At 36.6% G+C, this 20,755-nt stretch overlaps 3 protein-coding genes across 5 annotated transcripts; 1 reads left to right on the forward strand and 2 right to left on the reverse strand.

Annotated features, from left to right (window-relative positions):
* The first annotated feature begins 1,490 nt into the window (after window positions 1-1,490).
* Window positions 1,491-10,476, forward strand: gls2a (glutaminase 2a (liver, mitochondrial)). 2 transcript variants are annotated; one of them, XM_057356543.1, is made up of 18 exons: window positions 1,491-1,845; window positions 1,994-2,084; window positions 4,006-4,127; window positions 4,976-5,105; window positions 5,195-5,274; window positions 5,436-5,599; window positions 6,274-6,332; window positions 7,923-7,955; window positions 8,037-8,095; window positions 8,192-8,258; window positions 8,351-8,401; window positions 8,725-8,901; window positions 9,107-9,238; window positions 9,368-9,460; window positions 9,552-9,613; window positions 9,719-9,795; window positions 9,985-10,048; window positions 10,134-10,476. In XM_057356543.1, the coding sequence occupies exons 1-18, from the start codon at window positions 1,652-1,654 to the stop codon at window positions 10,321-10,323; spliced, it is 1,845 nt and encodes a 614-aa protein (XP_057212526.1). In that variant the 5' UTR covers window positions 1,491-1,651; the 3' UTR covers window positions 10,324-10,476. The 2 variants fall into 2 exon arrangements, with proteins under 2 accessions (XP_057212526.1, XP_057212528.1); XM_057356545.1 differs by having other exon boundaries at window positions 8,725-8,832.
* An 886-nt stretch (window positions 10,477-11,362) lies between these two features.
* spryd4 (SPRY domain containing 4) lies at window positions 11,363-13,892 on the reverse strand. The gene is made up of 2 exons (XM_057357528.1): window positions 13,704-13,892; window positions 11,363-12,254 (listed from the first exon to the last, which is right to left on the reverse strand). Exons 1-2 carry the CDS (start codon window positions 13,831-13,833, stop codon window positions 11,716-11,718), a joined length of 669 nt encoding a protein of 222 aa, XP_057213511.1. The 5' UTR covers window positions 13,834-13,892; the 3' UTR covers window positions 11,363-11,715.
* Window positions 13,893-14,679: 787 nt separating this feature from the next.
* On the reverse strand, window positions 14,680-20,578 carry porcn (porcupine O-acyltransferase). 2 transcript variants are annotated; one of them, XM_057356998.1, is made up of 15 exons: window positions 20,396-20,577; window positions 19,725-19,864; window positions 18,945-19,137; window positions 18,360-18,403; window positions 18,069-18,250; window positions 17,838-17,968; window positions 17,520-17,540; window positions 17,217-17,231; window positions 16,998-17,123; window positions 16,804-16,904; window positions 16,539-16,615; window positions 16,357-16,420; window positions 15,846-15,931; window positions 15,554-15,664; window positions 14,680-15,475 (listed from the first exon to the last, which is right to left on the reverse strand). In XM_057356998.1, exons 2-15 carry the CDS (start codon window positions 19,858-19,860, stop codon window positions 15,374-15,376), a joined length of 1,389 nt encoding a protein of 462 aa, XP_057212981.1. In that variant the 5' UTR covers window positions 19,861-19,864; window positions 20,396-20,577; the 3' UTR covers window positions 14,680-15,373. The 2 variants fall into 2 exon arrangements, with proteins under 2 accessions (XP_057212981.1, XP_057212982.1); XM_057356999.1 differs by lacking the exon at window positions 17,217-17,231 and having other exon boundaries at window positions 20,396-20,578.
* Between the last annotated feature and the right edge of the window lie 177 nt (window positions 20,579-20,755).

The raw sequence follows: 20,755 nt of genomic DNA on the forward strand, positions 1-20,755 counted from the left end.
TTGGTGTGGCCTGCCCCCTACAGGCGAAAGGAGGTAGCGAAAGGGCTCTTTTGACTGAAAAGGTGACTGCCGTGTCGACCTTATGACCCTGAAAGGGATCTAATAAGATTATGTTGTAGTAATGAACAACTAGCCTCCAACATATAAATCCCAAGGTGTAAATTCACATAGCAAACGCTGAACGTTTTATATTCATGTATGGACGCACCTGTGCATAAGAATATAGTTACACCTATGTCCACCAGGGGGAGCCAAAAATATACACATACAAATGACATACATGGGCTAGACTGTTAGAGGTAGGTGAGGGAAGTTACAAAATCAAACAAAATCCACACCCTAAAAACATTAAGGGCACAGCAGATTTGGTCAAAATGCCACTTGGATCTGATACATGTGACCCTAAGCAAAGGCTGACATAGTTACCCATAAGTCATGGTGACCCAAATGACGTCCCAGAAGATCTAGAATATCACTGGTATGATCTTTAAAGAAAAATAACCTGAAACCTTGTCTCAGCCCCAGGAATATTACATAACCAGCCTCCTCACCAGGCTGGAGGGAGGGGTGCTATTACATTTTTATGGCCTATCCCCATGAATTCAAGAAACATCTTTTAGGATGATATGAAATCAAAGTAATCCCACCCCAACAATATTTATTTTGTTCTAATCAACAATATAAATGGTAAACCAACATGATAACAATGGGAAAAAAGTGAGGTCTTCACGAGGGGTTCATCATATGCAGGGCTGGAAATAGGGGCAACGCTGGGGAACGGAGTCCAGGGAGTGAATTTCAAGGGGCGACAGAGTTCCATCTAAAAGTATAGAACATTTCCATCTTTACAAAATGTGAATAAAATGAAGGGGGATGAATACTTTTGCAAGGCACAGTATGTAATGGCCTCCAAATGATATGTACAATTTATACATTGGCCTGAATAGAGTGATATTTTCAGCAACTATGGTTTAAAATTTTAAAATTGTTTTCTTGTTTTGTGTCATCATGCTAGTAAAATGTTGCAGTGTTAATTATAACAATTATTAATTCCTTTCAAACTAATTTATTAATATTAGGCAAATTAATTAAGACTAATTTAACAATTTATATAAAAAAATATGTTTTTATTTTGTCCAGACACAATGGATCATGGACTATGCAACATAAAATCAAGTTCTGACAGGATTAAACTGGTTGCCTTAGCAGCTCAACCAACACCCATAAACTAGTAATTTTATTTTGAATATTTCGTTGCTTCTTTATCCTCTATCCACATTAAAACAATACAAATATCAGACAAAATATAATATTCATAAAGTATATAAATTGCATAGTTTCCTCCAATCATTGAATCATCTGCCGCTTCCGTTCTGTGATCCACTAATGTTACATCATACACAGAGTCACGCCCCTCACCCCGCCAGGGGGTGTTTCCCACCTGCGTGAGAGTTCTCGCTTTACCGGCTAAATTTGTCAACAGATATCACTCCAGTTCCTCGTGGGGTGTATGTATAAAGGACTTGGAATCTACTAGAAAGAAGACAAATCACGCATAATACATACTTTTTATTTAGACTAATTTGGAGCTATTGTAGGTTATTTTTTAGGTTATTATTGTGATTTGCACAAATAAATCTCCGGACTGATTATGCATTGTGTCAAAACGCTACGAGCGTCCAGCGCTGGAATTTTGCTCATTAGAAATGCTGTAAAATGGGAGAGAGTTGCGGGATGTTGCGGAAGAACACAGACATCTGTGCGGCTGCTGCACACGAGCGCGTCACCTGGTCAGCATCCGCGCCATCAGCACCTGGCAACAGATACGGACTCAGCGACGTACAGGTAATTCCCTACAGATGACGTTGCCTTATCATTGTGTTTTTGTTTTTAGAGAGTGACTGCCTCTTGCCTGCATTCAATATTTAAATAAGGGTGATTTTGATTATACAGGTGAAATTATAAAAGTAATGTTGTGTTGTTTTGTTTTGAGAACTAAGAGGGTGGTTGCTGGGTTGGAGGACCTGTTGTTCTACACCATCACCCAGGGAGAAGAGAAAATCTCTGTGGCACGTTTTCTAGCTGTGAGTAGCACAAATAAAGTCACATTGCTGATGACAACTACAGTATGTGTGTGAGATGTGCAGTGACTGTGTACACACAAAGAGAACAAAATGTAATAGTTAATATCATTTAATATAGGCTACATATTATGTATAATTCAATGCATTTAAAGTTACAGTATCTGAACTTTTTGTCCCTTTAAGGTATGACTGGTATGAGGTACATTTAGAGTTACTCAGTAACAGTCAGAAAAATGGTGGGTATTGTATAATGTTGTTACTATTAATACGCATCAGGTTTGGGTCATGTGGTTGAACCAAGCAAGAGCTACAGTCAAATAGCCCCAACATATCCATGACAAAACATACATGGTCCAAGTTTGGATATTTGAGTTTATATTATATGGAGTAATAAATAAAAAACTATGTAAAACAAAACCTAAAACACCCAGAAACATTCACCTCTTTATTTCTACACATAGTCCTGCATAGAGAAACCAAGCATTTACATTTGTGTGTGTGTGTGTGGGAAGGGTAAACCCTACGGTATGGGGACAAAACGTCCCCACAAAGATGGCAATATCCAAAATCTTTGTCCTTGTGGGGACATTTTTTGGTCCCCATGAGGAAGCGAGCTTATAAATCATACAGAATTAACTTTTTTGAAAATCCAAAAGAGCAGACAGTTGTGTGTGATTGTTAGGGGTAGGGGATATGATATACAGTTTGTACAGTATAAAAACCATTGCGTCTATGGAATGTCCCCATAAAACATGGAAACCCAACACGTGTGTGTGTGTGTGTTCATGTTTATATTTATTACCTAAACCTGAATGCACACCAACACATGGGGACTCGTGTCACCGTGGGGACCAAAATTGAGGTCCCCATGGGCAAAAAAGCTAATAAATTGTACAGAACATTTTTTTTTAATCTAAAAATGCAAAATGTTTTCTACGATCTTTAGGTTTAAGAGTAGGGTTAGGGATAGGGGATAGAATATACAGTTTGTACAGTATAAAAAAACATTACGCCTATGGACTGTCCCCACGGCGATAGTAAACCAGACATGTGCGTGTGTGTGTGTGTGGACTTGGTTTTTATATGTTAGTGGGGACCTAAACCTGAATGCACACCAACTCATGGGGACTCGTGTCACTGTGGGGACCAAAATTGAGGTCCCCACAGGCACAAAATCATATAAATTGTACAGAACGATAATTTTTGAAAATCTAAAAATGCAAAAAGTTTTCTATGATCTTTAGGTTTAGGGGTTGGGTTAGAGGTAGGGGATAAAATATACAGTTTGTACAATATAGTGTGTGTGTGTGTGTGTGTGTGTGTGTGTGTGTGTGTGTGTGTGTGTGTGTGTGTGGGCGTGCGTGCGTGCGTGCGTGCGTGCGTGCGTGTGTGTGTGTGTGTTTCAGTGCACATGGCTCCCTGAAATAGAAACAACTTCACAATCTCACACTTAAATGTCTGCTAACATATATATGCATGATGTTCTTTTGCTATATATATGATGGTCACCCCACCAATAAATCCATCATATATCAAACAGCTTTGTGCATAACTGAAATGTAACAGCTATATATTACTGACTGATGAAAACAAATTCATACGAAATGACTGATGGTTAAGACTATTATTAGACTAATGTAAGCACTGTCACACTGTAACACAAGTGCGTCAGATTTCAGCCATAATTAAAGATATTCATATACTGTATATCACAAGTAGCGCACATATACAGTACATACTGTAGCCTATATACAATTAATGATTTATAGGGACAAAAACATATCACAACCCTCATATATATATATATATGTATATCTTTGTATTCCCTCTTCAAGCAAATAGTCAACTAAATATTGTACTAAACACTAAGCAATAAGCCATTTCTTTTGAAATAATAAACGGTGTGTTTATGTTTTTATAGGCCCTCAGAAGCACCGGGCTGCTCACATCGGACCCCCGTTTGAGAGACTGCATGCGACAGATTCACCATGCAGTCCTAGATTTTGTTGGAAACGCAATGATGGACCAGGAACTGTTCAGAAAGTGAGTTGGATATTCACTAAGCAATGTAATTCTATATGCATGTGTTTATTTGTGCCTTTAAAGGGATAGTTCAAAAATGAAAATTATGTCATCATTTAATCACCCTCTTGTCATTTCAAACCTGTATGGCTTACTTTTTTCTGCAGAGCACAACAAAATATATTTTGACAAATGTTGGTAACCGAACAACAGCGGTACCCATTGACTTGCATTGGTTTTGTGTCCATACATTAGAAGTTAATGGGTACCGCCGTTGTTTGGTTACCAACACTCTTCAAAATATCTTCTTATGTGCAGAAGAAAGTAAGCCATACAGGTTTGAAATAACAAGCGGGTGAGTAAATGATGACAGAATTTTCATTTTTGAGTGAACTACTCCTTTGAGGAACATAGAAAAGATTTTGGTGTGCACCACTAACAGTTTACATCAGATATGATATATGTCAGAATGTTGGCACACGCAGGGTAAACAGGAGCCCAATGTTCCTGGAAGACTGAAAATACTATTCACACACAATCATAAATCATACTGTCATACACAAATAAATTACCCAACTCTCTGTCCTCCAACAGTAATAGAAAAGCACCTGTCACATTTGTTTTTGCATGTGAGTGTGCGTGCGTTCTGCTGGAGCATGTGTGGAGCACCTGAGACTTGTTAAGCTGTGACACAATATCTGTTTGTCGTCTTAGTCGTAGTTTATCTCTGTATCAAACCGGCTCAGCAGTGTTAATGAACGGGGATCAAGTATCCATGGTTGGCCTTGTAAAACTCTCTTAAACACATTACACTTCACAGGTGGCTGTTTAGTCACAGTTGTGTGACACAAGCATATGTGTGTTTGTAGATGTGTTGGCAGTAATATTGTCCTGCTGACTCAAGCCTTCCAAAGGAAGTTCATCATTCCAGATTTCGAGGCCTTTTCATCCCTCATCAACCACCTGTATCATAACGCACAAGCTCAGGAAGGAGGAAAAGTGAGTTATATACATTTACTTCTCTGTTTAATCACCTTTATATTCACATTTATTCACAACCTCTTCTGTGTTTGTATGGGTTTGTATAGGTAGCCAACTACATCCCTCAGCTGGCAAAGTTCAGCCCTGATCTCTGGGGAGTTTCTCTGTGTACAGTAGATGGTCAGAGGTAAAATCGAAAATCTTCAAACACTCTTTACTCACATGCATGCGATGAGAACAGAATCCAGAATAATCTTCAGACAAACAAGACACAACTTACACAAACTATTTCTCTTTCTAGATTTACGTTGACTATCTCCTGATTTTCTCTTGTTTTCATTTCTGTAGACATTCTATAGGTGACACAAATATGCCGTTCTGTCTTCAGTCCTGTGTGAAACCTCTGGAGTACGCACTGGCTGTGCATGAGTCCGGCACTGAACAAGTGCACAGATACGTTGGAAAAGAACCTAGCGGCCTTAAATTCAACAAACTCTTTTTAGATGAAGAGGGTGAGAAACACTTTTTCCTGTGATTCAATGATACGGCCACATAAGTACTTAAGTGTACCTGTAAACACTCAGGTGACCTACAGGTATTATAGAAATTTTCCCAGCTGGTTCCTGGTCATTTTTACTGAATGTGAGAATGTAGTTCTCATAAAGTTTCCATCTTTAAAATAAATGTTACGTCTGATATAATTACACAGCTTTTAAACTAAGGGCATAAGGTAAATTAGAGATATGATCAATAACCTTTGTGTTCCACACTCTTAAAAATAAAGGTGCTTAAAAGGTTCTTCACAGCCATGCCATAGAAGAAAACAATTTGGTTCCACAGAGAACCATTCAAAGGTTCTTTAAGGAACCACATCTTTCTTAACTTTTTATAATCTGAAGAACCTTTTTCGTCACAAAAAACCTTTTGTGAAACCGAAAGGTTCTTTGGATGTTAAAGGTTCTTTATGGAACCATCTAGACAAATAAAGTGCTTCTATGGCATCGTGAAGCATCTTTATTTTTGAGAATGTACTTTAACCAAGTTAGAGTAAGAGGAAGTTATTAATTGTAGAAATCTTATCTAAGAATTGTATCACCTCTGGGAAATATTACATGAAATCGTTTTCTTATGGAAGGACTTTTTCAGCACCTTTAATGTTTTTGTACACTGTTTTTGTTTTTTTCAGACAAACCCCATAATCCCATGGTGAATGCGGGGGCCATTGTAATTAGTTCTCTGATAAACGTAAGTGTTAAATTGTTCATATATTTGTTGTTGTTAGTTTAGTTTGTTTGTCAGTAAAACTTTAATATACTGATCAATTTGCATGTTGCCGACTGAAGTAGAAACTAAGATAATTGTTTTGGGCCCTTTTCTCTTGACAGTTTAAAATAGATGAAAATGTGTCTGCGTGATGATGTGGTAATTGTGTTGTGAAAATGAATGTCGGGTAGGAGGGGGTGGGCATATGGGGAATAACATAATATGACCTACAGTGGCTCAGGAGGTGTGTCCAAACAACCAATCAGAAAGTACGCAGAGAGGCACAACCCGTTTTACATGTTCATAATAATTTCTTGTTTTACATTTATGCATTTGGCAGACGCTTTTATCCAAATCGACTTACATTGCATTATACTATACATTTTTTTCAAAATGTCCAATCCCTGGGATCGAACCCATGACCTTGACGTTGCTAATGCCACTCTCTAACCACTGAGCCACAAGAAAATGAAAAAGTACAAAAAAAGAGAAAATAAAAAGTACATAAAGAAATGTAAATCATTTAATGAACTAATAGATTTATGATCTGACCGCATGCTTTTTCAATTCAATGTAAATGTTGTAACTCTCATTGTACGTACAAGTTCAAAAGTGCAAAGGTTTGTCATTAGATCTGTTAAGGTTATTACACAACATGTTGTGAACCAAAGACAAGCACTTTTTAAGATGGAAGACATTTCACAGCTATGATCGCATTGCACTGACCTTTCCTGATAGACCCTGCCACCTGCCTTACAACTAGTCATCTTTACATCATATTTTTAGGACACATGAAACAACATGTGCAGCAGTTTCACTTTCACTTAATGATCAATTTCACGAACGGTATAGTCATAACTTTACTTTACACTTTACTTTACTAACACCTGTTTAATGTTGTCCTCATTATTTTTATTTTTCATATTTTAGAATAATCTGAAGCTGCTTTACTATCCGGCCCAACTCATTTATTATAAAATAGCAAATAATAACACATACACAAAAAAAGATTTTTAAGCACAATGTATATTTGTTTACATGTTTATATTTTTAAGATCATGGGACATATATTCAGGTGTCCAGACCTTTCACTGGTAGTGTAGGCATGGTCATAGTGGACTAATTGTGTAAGACATTTTTTATTTAGAATTAAAATAGTTTTAATTGAAGATGCAGTTTCTCATTTACAATTGGCAAATGCTTTTATTCAAAGCAACTTTTTATGCCTTTAAAGTATACATTTTATGCGTTCGAACTCATGACATTGGTCTACCAGTTAAGATACAGCAACTATCAGAGTTGGTAGGGTCTCACACACATTCAAAATTTCTAAATGAATGGTCTCAGATCGCACCACGTCTAACACACTACGTGTACACACTGCCCTCGTGTGTCAGACTGTATACTGCACTCTTTGTAAAGGTATTTATGGATTAATCCCAAAACAAACTAGTTTATTTGGCAAAATGTGAAGATTTGCAGTGTTAATATGTTATTATGCATGTTGTAAATTTTATCAGCATGAAAAATTATTATTTTTTTATTATGTATATATATATTGTTTTTTTATAGCCTGGGTCCAACAAGGCAGAGAAGTTTGACTTTGTAAGTAGATTGCACCATCTTTGCAATATATTTAACGTCTGCTGTTATCTAGTTTGTTATTAATATTAATTTATCTTTCAGATGATGGATTATCTGAATAGAATGTCTGGCAGAGAATATGTTGGGTTCAGTAATGCCACGTGAGTTTTTGACTTTACAATTTAAAATCAATGAATGTTCTGGTTTGATGGTGTATTAGTAATATGATTCATAATAACTTTTATTGTTTTTTAAAGTTTCCAGTCAGAGAAAGAAACCGGTGATAGGAACTATGCAATCGGCTATTATCTCAAAGAGAAAAAAGTATGTTTTCATATTCTTTCTTCACTCCAGACTGAAATTTATTTTTGGAGGTCATGATATTGTCACTCATGTTCCTTGCATCTGTCCTGTAGTGTTTCCCCAGAGGAGTTGACATGATGGCAGCCCTCGATTTCTACTTTCAGGTATCAAATGGCTATTTGCTTCATTATTGTTGACTGTAGAGATCAACAGATTAGACAGATTTGTAGTGCTCGCTTTTATCGTTCATACAGAGTTAGGAAACAGTTTGTCTTGCACTGTTTGTGATATGTGCATGAATGTTTTTATTACTACTATTTTAAGCAATATCAATTGAGATTTATGCCTGATGCCAAATAAATGGCAGGAAAAATCCCCCACACATTGATCAGAACACTCTAGCAACTGAATCACCCAGCACAGCCCTAGTTGTCTTTTAAACCAATATCTTCATCTTTTTATGTCTGTTTCTTTCTTTAATTTACAGCTATGTTCTATCGAGGTTACATGTGAATCCGGCAGCGTCATGGCAGCTACATTAGCTAATGGAGGGATTTGTCCAATCACAGGCGAGCGTGTACTCAGTGCAGAGGCGGTACGAAACACACTCAGTCTCATGCACTCCTGCGGCATGTATGACTTCTCCGGCCAGTTTGCCTTTCATGTAAGTCCAGAAGGACTTTCATGCTGTGCAGATGTCATTTTTAGTACTTTAAATATTAGGGGGGAAAAAACGAATTTACTTGCTGTCATGTCAGGTCTGTAAGAGTGAGTCAATTAAAATATTTGAGGAACTAAATTTTGCGGTCACCTTCCACTTTAATAAGAAAATCACAATCCCTCCTTTATTTTGTGTGTGTGTTCCTCAGGTGGGCTTGCCTGCCAAATCTGGGGTGTCTGGTGCCATGCTACTTGTGGTTCCTAATATCATGGGGGTGATGTGCTGGTCTCCTCCCATTGACCGCGTCGGCAACAGTATCCGAGGAATTCACTTCTGTCAAGTACTTTACAATCTCTTTTTCTTCTACTGGGTCTCTGTTTGGAACAAAATACTAGCCTAAATTGAAGTACAATGTAAAAAGCATAATGCTATACTGACCACTACTCAGACCTGCATCTTTTTTTTGTAGGAGTTAGTTTCCCTCTTTAACTTCCACAACTATGACAATCTGAGACACTTTACCAAGAAGCTAGACCCTCGCAGACAGACAGGCCACGATAGGGTAAGACCAAATCTGATATTCCATTCACAAAGCGCCAACAAAGAAGAGGTAACAATAGATGTATATTTATTTATTATGTGTGATATTGCAGAACAAGTCAGTGGTGGATCTGATGTTTGCTGCTTACAGTGGAGATGTTTCGGCTCTCAGAAGGTAAAAAAATATATCTATATATTTCTTTTTTATCAAGAAAAATGAATTGAGGTGTTTCCATATGTGCAGAAATTTATATCAATAAGAGATGTATTTGTTTTACAGAATCGCTCTGTCTGCGGTCAATTTGGAACTGACTGACTATGACTCCCGCACTGCCCTACATGTGGCTTCAGCAGAAGGTAAGAAAGTCAGAAAATCTCTTTTTTTTGGTTTTCGGACTCAAAAGTTGTTTAGTTAATAATAATAAATGCTTTAATTATACATTTAAAAAATCCGATCCAAACCACATTCAGTGTTAGTCAGTCCTATATTGGGAAATGAAAATTGAGTGCAGTATGTCTCTAAAACTAGAATATGTCTGATTTCAGGACACTTGGATGCTGTCAGGTTTTTAACAGACGCCTGCAAAGTCAACCCAAATGCAAAGGACAGGTAAAAACACCACTCTCCTTTCTGTTCCATTTTATTACTGCCTCTCATTTTGTTAGTAACGCACATCAAATCATCTTCTCTTCAGATGGGGGAACACACCATTCGATGATGCTATGCAGTTCGGGCACGATGCCGTGGTCAAGGCACTGCAGGAGTACCAGAGCATTTATACGCACACACTAATACCTGAAGAGCTCAGTACAGACACGTGCCCTGATTCCACAATGGATGCCGAAGAACTGAAAAGCATGGAAACTCTGGAAGGTTTGATGTGAATGAGCATTACCGTGGGAGAATCCTACACCATTGCTCATGACTTCAGACTGTAATGAAGCATGTTGTTGTGAGATGCCAATCAGGGGCCCTGAACATTTATGACAGCCTGTAGAGGAACATACTGTCCAGACATGCATCCAATAATGTAGTACTAGGCTTCAAACCAAAGCTGTACCTTATTATACTATGGAATATGAAACTACAAGTGGTTAGACATTTCTGGTGCAGTTCACAGGACAGTTTAGTTTATTGGACCAACATAGAAATGTTTATGCTTTTACTTTTTATACAGAATTATATTTAACAATATTTAACATCTTAACTGTTGCTTACACTCCAACAATGGTAAAGTCATAGAAACTTAACAGCATCTTACAGGCTTGCTGAATTAAGACAAACATATAAACACATAGAATAACAATTAAGCTGGTTATGAAATAACCCAACTAGAAAATGTTTCATTTCCATGTCACTTGGGCTATTAATATTATAGAGCAAAACATTTTTGAGCAGATATTTGTATATAGGTACAATTTTGTAAGATGTTTTAGACATGTTTGTAAATTATTATGTAATTTAAAATGTTATATTAAATGTTGGGCACAAAAGCTTTAACTTGAATTTGGCAAGAAATAAAAAGCATTTGAGACTTGTTTGTATATGCACTTTATCGTTTAACGGATAGTTCACCCAAAAATGAGAATTGTATCATTATTTATTCACTCTCTGTGGAACACAAAAAGAAGATATTTTGAGAAATGTCTAGATGGTTTTGTGTTCATTCAGTGGAAGTCAATGTGGGCCCAGTGTTGTGGGGCACCAACGTTTTTCAAAATTTATTTTGTCCTCTGCAGAAGAAAGTCATACAGGTTTGGAATGGAATGACATGACGGTGAGTAAATTATGACAGAATTTTCATTTTGGGGTGAACTGTCCCTTTAAGGTGTCTGTAAAGTTAAAAAAGGATACGAATGGAAAGACGTAAATTAAGCGAGAAGAGGAAATTGAGGTTAGAAACTGTAAATAAAGTTAATAAAATCACAAGTCAAGAGTGTCTTTATTCAAAAGCATCTGTCATGTAAGCTGGACCAAACACACTGTACTCAAACACTAATGGAAAATGAAAAATCAGAAATGACAAGTATTCTTATGTGAATATGTAGGTTGATCAGTTCACCTGCATGATCAAAAATGGCACAACATGAGAATGTTCTCAGCAGCAGGATGGACAGACGCTGGGTAAATACGCAGCTTAGTCAAGTTAGTTTAGGACGGCAATGAGAAAGGGCCATAAAGGGCTGTGTTCTTAGTCTTTCCATATGGCCCTTACTCCCCCTTCTCTATCCATTAAGAGGCATGTACCATCCGTGCGTGAACGAGCACACACGTTACTAAAGTCCTTCTGGAATCTCCATCCCGGAGTGTGTAAGCAACTCTCCATCCCAAAGCCCAAACGCAGGACAGACGGGAGAGCGGAACTGTGTTTTTATTGTATGCACCACTTGAACTTTCTGGGTGTCCACCAGACTGAGACGCCCAGCCTCGTAGTCTAGCAAGAGCCCAACCCGATCGGGTTTCCCCACTAATGGCACCGGGACCTGCTTTCCGCTGGTCATGGCAAACCACTTCCTCTGGACATATGCGAACACCCAGGAAGTGGAATTTGTGCCCACGCATTCATCACGTGAGGTCAGCACGTCAGCCACGCCCACCCGGAACTCATCAGACTTTTTGACCGTGACCTCCCAATAGTGACAGCCAGAATCGATGTGTGCATCAGCAAGGACCACGGCCCAGTCACGGAACCGTAGAGGGGTGTCCTGCACAAGGGTGGGATCCACACCGAGAATTCGATAGATCACACCTGTGTCCTTTTTAAAAAGATCCAGACTGCTATGAGCCGTCCGTTCTTCAAGCTTAAACTGTAAATCTGTTGAAAGACACAGCATCTTTAATAATATGTCTAATACGTCTTCAACAGTACCATGATTTTAGTAGCTTTTTTATCCTATGCCATTCTTAAAAGTACATTAAAGTATATCATCTAAAAGGGGTAGTTGACAAATAGACCGTACATGTGTCCTATAGTATAACAAAAAAAACTAACAATGTAGAAAATTCTCTCTTTTGCTATTTTGGTTTCTAATAACAAATATTAATCATATAAAATAATGTTAACAGTTTGCTGTCACACCATAGGACACATGGAACGGTTTATCTGTCAACTACCCAAATATCATGATATACTGTATGAACATGGTAATTCAGTATCTAATAGTGCTTTCCAAACTGTGGGCTGTAGTGGTATTTTAGGGGGGGTGGCTTAAGCAAAAATAAAGATGTAAAAATTGCATTACAAATATTGATATGAGTTTTCATTCAAAAAGATTTATGACTGTGTAGCTTTTGTTACATAATTTGATGTAATTTGCAGTGTTATTGATTACAAATACAATTTATTTATAGATATCTTAAGCATATATAAGCAGCATATTTTAGCCCATGCAAAAATAGCATAGTATACTATAGTATTCTGTACTGTAGCATTAAATATAGTAAAGTGAAAAGCCGTACTATATGTTCAAAACGGTCCGTATTGTATATGTTTAAAAAAGTACAAAATCTAGAAATATTGAAATTACTACAGTACTATAGCAATGTTTTATGTGGGAGGGCACAAAATTCACAAGAAGCCCTAAATTTACAAACTAGTAATTCATTTAAATTATTCAAAGAAATTTTGTTTACTAAAAATATATTTAAAAAGAATATGGGGGTATGGATTTGATGAGCTTTACCCATCTGTTTGCAAAGCTCTAGTCTAATAACATTACTGTGCCACTGTACTGGAACAGTGTATTAGGATAAGGTTACCATTGAAGTGGCAACATATCCATTTTAATCCCACCAAGTATCAAAATTAACTGTGATATATTTAGTATTTGAAACTAGTATGCCAAAACCATGGCAAAGGTCAGCATGGAAAGCCATGACCATACTGAAGGGTAAAAGCATGACCCTCTCATGTTGAGACAATTGAGTACACAACGTTCTCGATGTCAATTTCTCGAATGCATGATACAGAGGTAAATTAGCTTGGGCTGTAATTCACTTGGGGTTATTATCACATCAATATCACAAGCTGTTTTCCCCTGTATTCTAAGATCGTGCAAATCGTCTTCACTCAAACATGTGACTCTATAGCATGTTCACTACCGAGTTCACATCTATGTGCCATTTCATTGCCATTGGTGTAACGTTAACTACTAAATAACAATGGTTAAATGCTGCACGAAAATCTTATCCGTTTCTTTTGACCTCCGACTTTGTCTGGACTGAGACGTGTGTGGATAAGATTAAAAGCATGCGTTTTACTCACTGTTCGTCACACTGGTAGTTATATACCATCTCCGGCTTGTGAGGGGTTTTCCACGGCTGTAACCGAGTACAGTCCCTAAAGATCGGCCTGTCAAACGGCACAAATGTACCACACCCGAGGACATCGCCATGTTGTCCCAAGTGCAGTACGTTTTGATTCCGAGTCCGACCTGCCACAACGTCTCGCGCTCACAATTCCTGCGCGCTACTGCCACCTACTGTGAGGAAAAGCAAAGCACGTCACCCTATTGACATGCTTCATTATCATTGCAAGGCATTCCTTAAAAATAACGAGATAAAACATTTTATCATTAACACTTTGCCTCGTCTCCTAGACATACATAACGTAAAAACATGTCATATGAACTCTTTATTTAGTAGTTACTAAGAAAAACAAAAATGTAATGTGTGTAATCCAAAGAAAAACAGCTTGAATATTGTTGATTGTAAATGCTTAAACACATAAAAGATACATATATCAAAAGTCATCAGCTAATATTATTAATGTTCTGTTTTGGCACATTACACTTTTAAAAATAAGTTAGTTAAAGCCCATGTTGTATTTACTACCAATTAGTAATAATAAAAATATTAAAACAGTAACAATGATAAAATAAATACACATGAAACCAAAAACATACCTAAATACTAATTTCATATGTGACGGAAGATTATAATATAATATATAATTTAAAAAAGGTCAAACGTAATCCTACTGCCACAGTAATTCAATGTCTTAAGGGTCACTGCAATATTGGAACAGTTTCCTATTCAATACTGATTTTTTTTACAAAATGTTGGCATGAATTTCAGCTTATTCATTCACAGCCCTATACGAGTAAATGTATGACCATTAATTAAGTCATTTGGCATGTCTGTCTTTCATGAAACACAGCGAGCGGGTGTATTCTGATTGTGAATCGCAGCATGATATAAGCTTTAGTGAAAAAGCAACAGCAGATACTCCATTTGAGATACAAATAAAAGAGGTAAACTAAACCAGACTGAAAACAATGTATCAACCACTACTCCAGAGTAATCCTGTTGAGAAAACTTTAATATTTAGGTTAAAAATAACATTAAATAAATCGCAACTTTTTGCATAATTGCATACATTTCAAGAGTACTGACTGAGTCTTGATTTGTGTAGTTTATGCATTACAGAAAACTACTGAAATATTTACTTTCTTATCACACATCAAGAATTTTCACCTTAGACAAAATTAAAACATACATTTTTCCTTATGAATAACAGTTTATCTGATCCTAAATCTATCAACAAAAAGAACAACAAAGTCTAAGCTTTATTTGTTAGTCACAAGGTATTGATGAATTCAGTATTGACTATAAAGATTTAAATATTAAGACATATTTTGGAGTGCTGTGGTTTGAAAAAAGAAAACCTTGATGCTCCATTGAACTTCAGGTAGTTTAAAAAACTGGTACTTCCTGGGCTGTGCTGTGGCCGAACCAGCTGTGTGGAACCATATTAAATGTAAATCATTGTTTTCCCGGATTTGTGAGTACTCTGTTCCACAGTCAAGTTCATCCAGAGTTCACAGTGATGTAATAAATGGCTATGGCACCTCCGCGGTAATCCCACATGTTTTAGCCAATCAAAGTTTATTGCTATCTTCTCCCATCTCTCTTCGTCTATGTAGGTTTCAGAGTTTAAAGAATAAGGCGATACAGGACCCAAAGGCCAAAGGTCAACCAGTGGCTTGTCCAGCTAAGCTGTGTCCATTTCTGAATGGTGTGACTGGCCATACCATCCTGTGGACAAAAATATAATTGTAATGACAATTTGTAGACTACATGCAAGGAGATTAGAGTGAATAAAGTTTTTCGAACCTCTTCAGAGTCCAAGTCATCTGTGCTGGAGCCGAAAATGGAGCCAAGGTATGTTAAGTGTAGCACTGCTAACATGCTAAATGTCCAGTTTATTAAATATACCCACAATGCCTAGAGAGAAGAAAAAGATTTGAAAATAAAATTAATTGTTATAATGTCCTAGTCTTTACTAAAAATGATGTTATGTATTTACCTGTTTAAATGTTATGGCAGAACAACTATCACAGCTCACTTGAAAATGTATGACTTGTTTTAACAAGTGCTTTAATAGCCTTAATGACATGTATAATACCTTTTTGTTTGGATGTTTGCAGTCAGATGGGCATTTCCTGGAGAGGACGCAAGCATTTAAAATCACTGACAATCTTTTCCTAAGCACTGAAACACAGAATAAACAGAAACTGAATAAAAGCACAATCCATCAGACACAAAAACCAAAAACATCAACATGAAAAACAATAAATAGTGTTGAAAAGTCTCTATGCATCTAATCATCCCTTAAGGAAAGAAAATATGTTTTCCTAAATAAGAACTATCAATTTAATAAATCTTGTAATATATATTTGAAAATACATAGAATAAGACATTGTTAATGTATTCCAATATTTCAGTATATTGAATAATACACAAGGAATTTGCACTTTTCAAATATTGAAAAATATAAGCACTTGGTTCCAACAAATGGAAATGTATAGTTTAATATATTGCATTATATTTTCCAGTATGCTCCTGTATATTTTTGTTTTGTTAGGCAGCTAAATGGCTTAATTAATTTTTTTGAAATGTCTTATGCATATACTTACCATGCTCAATGTATGTTATAAAGCCAAGAGTAAATAATACTGCCCCAATATGAAAGCTCAGACCCTGAGAGAACCAAGTAAATTGTTTTAAAGTACTGCACGAAAAGGTGTGTCTAAGAAAAAATGCACTACATTACAATAAAAATACATTAGCAAGTGTGCAATGCCAAAGTGCCACTTACATGAAGCAGAGTGCTAGCTGTGTATGTCAAGATGATAGCGGTGAAGGATCCATATTTGAGAGACTTCTTAAACACATCTAAAAGAGGAGCATAACTGTGAATTACAAATATATATGAAGGAAATACAGAAAACACACACAACATGGGTTAAATAAAGGTAAATGAGACCATTTTTGGTTCATCAATCAAGCCCTATAGTGTGACCACTCCTTTACAACAAATATCTAAAAAGCAAATAACACCATCAATAAAAAAACACACATACAGGTGTTGAGCCAGCTGGACATGGGCAGGTTCCAAGAAGTTACAACCTCCACCATAGACCGTGGAAACTCAACATTCAACGGCTTTGCTATTGGCATGTCCCTGAAACCACAGAAACAGCACAACAGAAAGAGTGAGTGAATAAAACACCATTGACCATTTTTTTACATTGAAGTCTGTCACATTTGTACAAACCACTTAAGGTTGTCTTTCTCCTCTGTGAATCCAGCACCGGACAGTGTGGTTGTTGTCTCACCCAGGTAACTCACAAAGTAATTACTGAAATGGAAGGACAGAGTGTTCTCATAGGCCTGTAGCCACCTGGTGAAAAGAAAACATGAAGGTTACCAAAGACTAGACAAAACAACAGTCGAGTTTATTCTGTACTAACATTGTGACTATATGCTTGCTTACCTTGTTATGGAGCCTCTGAAAAGCATGAAATATTGAAGTAATATTCAATAAAAAAAATTATTAAATATAATCTTAAAATTCTTAATTTTTACTAATGGACACTAACAGACTAAACGTAAATAAACAAAGCATAGAGAATTCTCTGATCAAATAGGACGTGTTGCTTCAATCCAGAAAATGTAGCCAAAATATAATATATACTGTATATAACATTAAATTCCTTTTCTTCACAGTCAATGATTATTTATGTGTCATTTTGACATTTTTATTAAGTATTGATTAATAACGTAAGCAGAATAATACCTTATCTTTCGCCTTTTCTTGCTGGGGGAGTAAAAGGAAAAAAGAAATTACTCAAGACAAAAAGGGAAAACCTTTAAAAAAATCCAAAGCAGCTAAACAATCAAAAAGCATTATTTGTAAAACATATTATCCAATCTATTCAACTCTTGGTAAGTTTTGAAAAAGAACTTATAATAACAAAATATTTAAAAAATATTATATTTGTTTCCTCCTTTTTTCTTCGGATAAAAGCATCTGTTAAATGCAAAATGTACATGTAACATCTCCAAATGATGTATTATCAAATCATAGTCTAATGATTCAAATCTCTATACTCACTTGCGAAGCAGCTTGTCTCCAAACACTGGAATGAAATAGGGAAATATATATGGTGCAATACAATTAGAGATGACTAAACAGACTTGACTCATCACACAGCTGCAGACTGACTTTACAAACCAGGAGAGGCTCTGAAAAAAAGACAGACTTAAAGCAAACTCTAAAGAGCCTAGAGAAACACATTTACCCAATTTTGATCTTATACTGAAAACTGTTTAAATTGACACTCACAAGTTTTCGACTCTCCACTGCATCCATATAGCCGTTGAAGCTGATCCAGGGCCCAAAGATGACTGTACCCACAAAGTAAATGTAGCCCATGAACTCCACTGGAGAGGGAACTTTCTCCACTATGCCTGTGTCAAGGTCAAAGGCAAGAGAAATTGCCTTCATGGCCACTACCATCTGGGAACCTATGGGAACACAGTCATGTAATATCAAACTCAGTTACAATCTAGTATAGTAAAGGTATATCCAGCATGGTCTAATGATCATTATTAGGTAACAAAACAGCAAACTCACCTCTCATTTTATGCCAGGTCATTGTATCCATCATATGCAACTCTCTAAAACAGAAAAAAAATCTTGTTTTAAGAATGTATTCTGCTTGCATTTTAGATGAGCTTTCAAAAAATGTTTCTTTTTCAGTCTCATGGGAGTCTATGAGAAGCTACATTTGTTTTTGAAGATGGTGGACAGATGCAACTATTTTTTGTTTTGGAAAGCGTTGCTAGTCTTCATTTTTCCAAGGGCCTAAACATTTTCCCAATTTTCCCAAACCTACACTGTTTAACCAATAAATGACATGACTGTCCCAAAAAATCTTTCAATATTTTTTTTAAATCACTTTCAATGACTTCCATTACAAATAGCAATTTCTAGTCAGCGAAATAAATAGTTAGAGACCATCGAGTAGCTGGTGACCATCGAGAATCCTTTTTTAGAGAGATAACGTTCACATATAAAGACGAAAATGTGTTCAAAAATGTTTTAAAACATTAAATTCTGAGATTCTTATTGCACACAAATATACGCAAATTGACTATCTTATGCATACACTGCTGTTAAAAAACACACACACAAGATGTAACATGATGTGTTTTATACCCTAACAGCAGGTAGATGAGGATAGTAATGGACAGGAATGGACCACGGCTGCTGGAATGACGACACAGGAAGAGAATGAGGTAGCAAAGCAGGCTAAGAAGCACCACCCAGACCATGTGCAGCTCAAAGAACAAGTACAGCACGTAAAATCCACCCACCACCGTACTGAGATGTTTCAAGAAAGGGCGCAAACCTGTTAGAAAAACACAATTTACAAAATCCGTTTCTTCAGCAGCATTACATTTTGCTTTGAATTGTTTTGTAAGTGTAGAATTTAGGGATGTAACGATTCACCGTGAGCCGGTTGAAAATCGGTTATAATGAGTGACGATTCAAATCGGTTGAGGTGTGAACTGAATCGCAATACATTTTTTGAACAGCAGGGGCCGCTATTTTTACTGCAAATCTAAACGTGGACATGTTGATATTTCTTAAATGCAAAAAAATCCAAGAAAAGCTCAGACAGTATTAGTTTGTTTATATTAAAGAGACTTTTTCTATTATTAATTTGTTATGAAATTGCAGTTTAGTTTTGTTATTTGAAATAAAACATTATTTTATTATACAAAGAAACATGAAGCATTTAAGAAATAATGGAAGGGAAATTGTTCATTTCTAATTTGTTTCAACTCAATTTGTAAAAATAAATCGTGAGTAAATCGTGAATAAATCGCATCGTGAGATCAGAATCGTGACTCGCATCGCATCATGAGCTGAGTGAATCGTTACACCCCTAGTAGAATTATTACTATAATCATAAGACTACATAAACCCTCTCACCCAATCTCCACAGCAGCCGACACACTAGGCAGATTAGTAAAAGTTGCCATATTTGTTCTAGACCCTGCTGGAGAGTTGGAAGCAAGCAACCTGATCCCAGTTCTTGGAAGAACTCTTGTCTGCTTAGAGCTACCATTGCCCTGTGTTTCAGAAAAAATATATAATTATTTTATATGTCTGAAATATACACCAATTAGCCTAACTGAGGATATCTGTTGAGGTCAGAGAATTGATACATGTGGACATCATTGAAAACACACTACTATATGATATAAACATATCCTCTTGACTTTAAGAAGTTGGGAGTTAAATGGGAGAAAATCTTTGTTTATGTTCGGTGTGATTTTTTATTTTAACCAAATGCTTTATGTTGGATCGTAATTGCGTGTCCAGATTATCATACCCCTGCAAGATTTTAATACTCTTACACCTTAAAGCAGACGACAAGCATCTATAAAATCGTGGTCGAAAAGAATGGAAAATTAGCTGTGAAATCGCCAAAATGTATTACATCCCCTAAATGTAAAATATACAGCACTGCTCAAAACCTAAAATGCACAAATCGTTATACAGCAGACGAATGACAGACACGATGCCCCCACGACAGACACCGACGTCCGGCGTGTTTCGGTAAAATGTACGATTTGTATGAACTGTCAAATGTTGCTTACCTAATTCAACCGAAAAGCCCTTAAATCTTCTGTCAGGTTTTAATCCAAATATGGACAGTTATGCCTTGCTTCCGGCACAATTGGTCCAGATGATGCGCCTGATGTGGCTCACTCCCATTGATGCTATCCGTCTTTCAAGTTTACAGCGTCGCAAAGGGAAACCCAACGGCCAAATCACCTTTCTAGACTTCTGTGGCTACACCAATCATGTGAGTGAATCAGATTGAGGGGAGATGCTCATCCAATGGGTGACAGTCGTGTTTTGAAGTTTATTCAAAGCTTTAAATATGTGTACACTGTGGATATTTTTTAACTGCACACAGAAAAACACATCTCGTTTTTAAATTATGTTTGTTAAAT

Source organism: Triplophysa rosa, linkage group LG17 (genome assembly GCF_024868665.1).
Source record: "Triplophysa rosa linkage group LG17, Trosa_1v2, whole genome shotgun sequence".
Taxonomy (NCBI): domain Eukaryota; kingdom Metazoa; phylum Chordata; class Actinopteri; order Cypriniformes; family Nemacheilidae; genus Triplophysa; species Triplophysa rosa.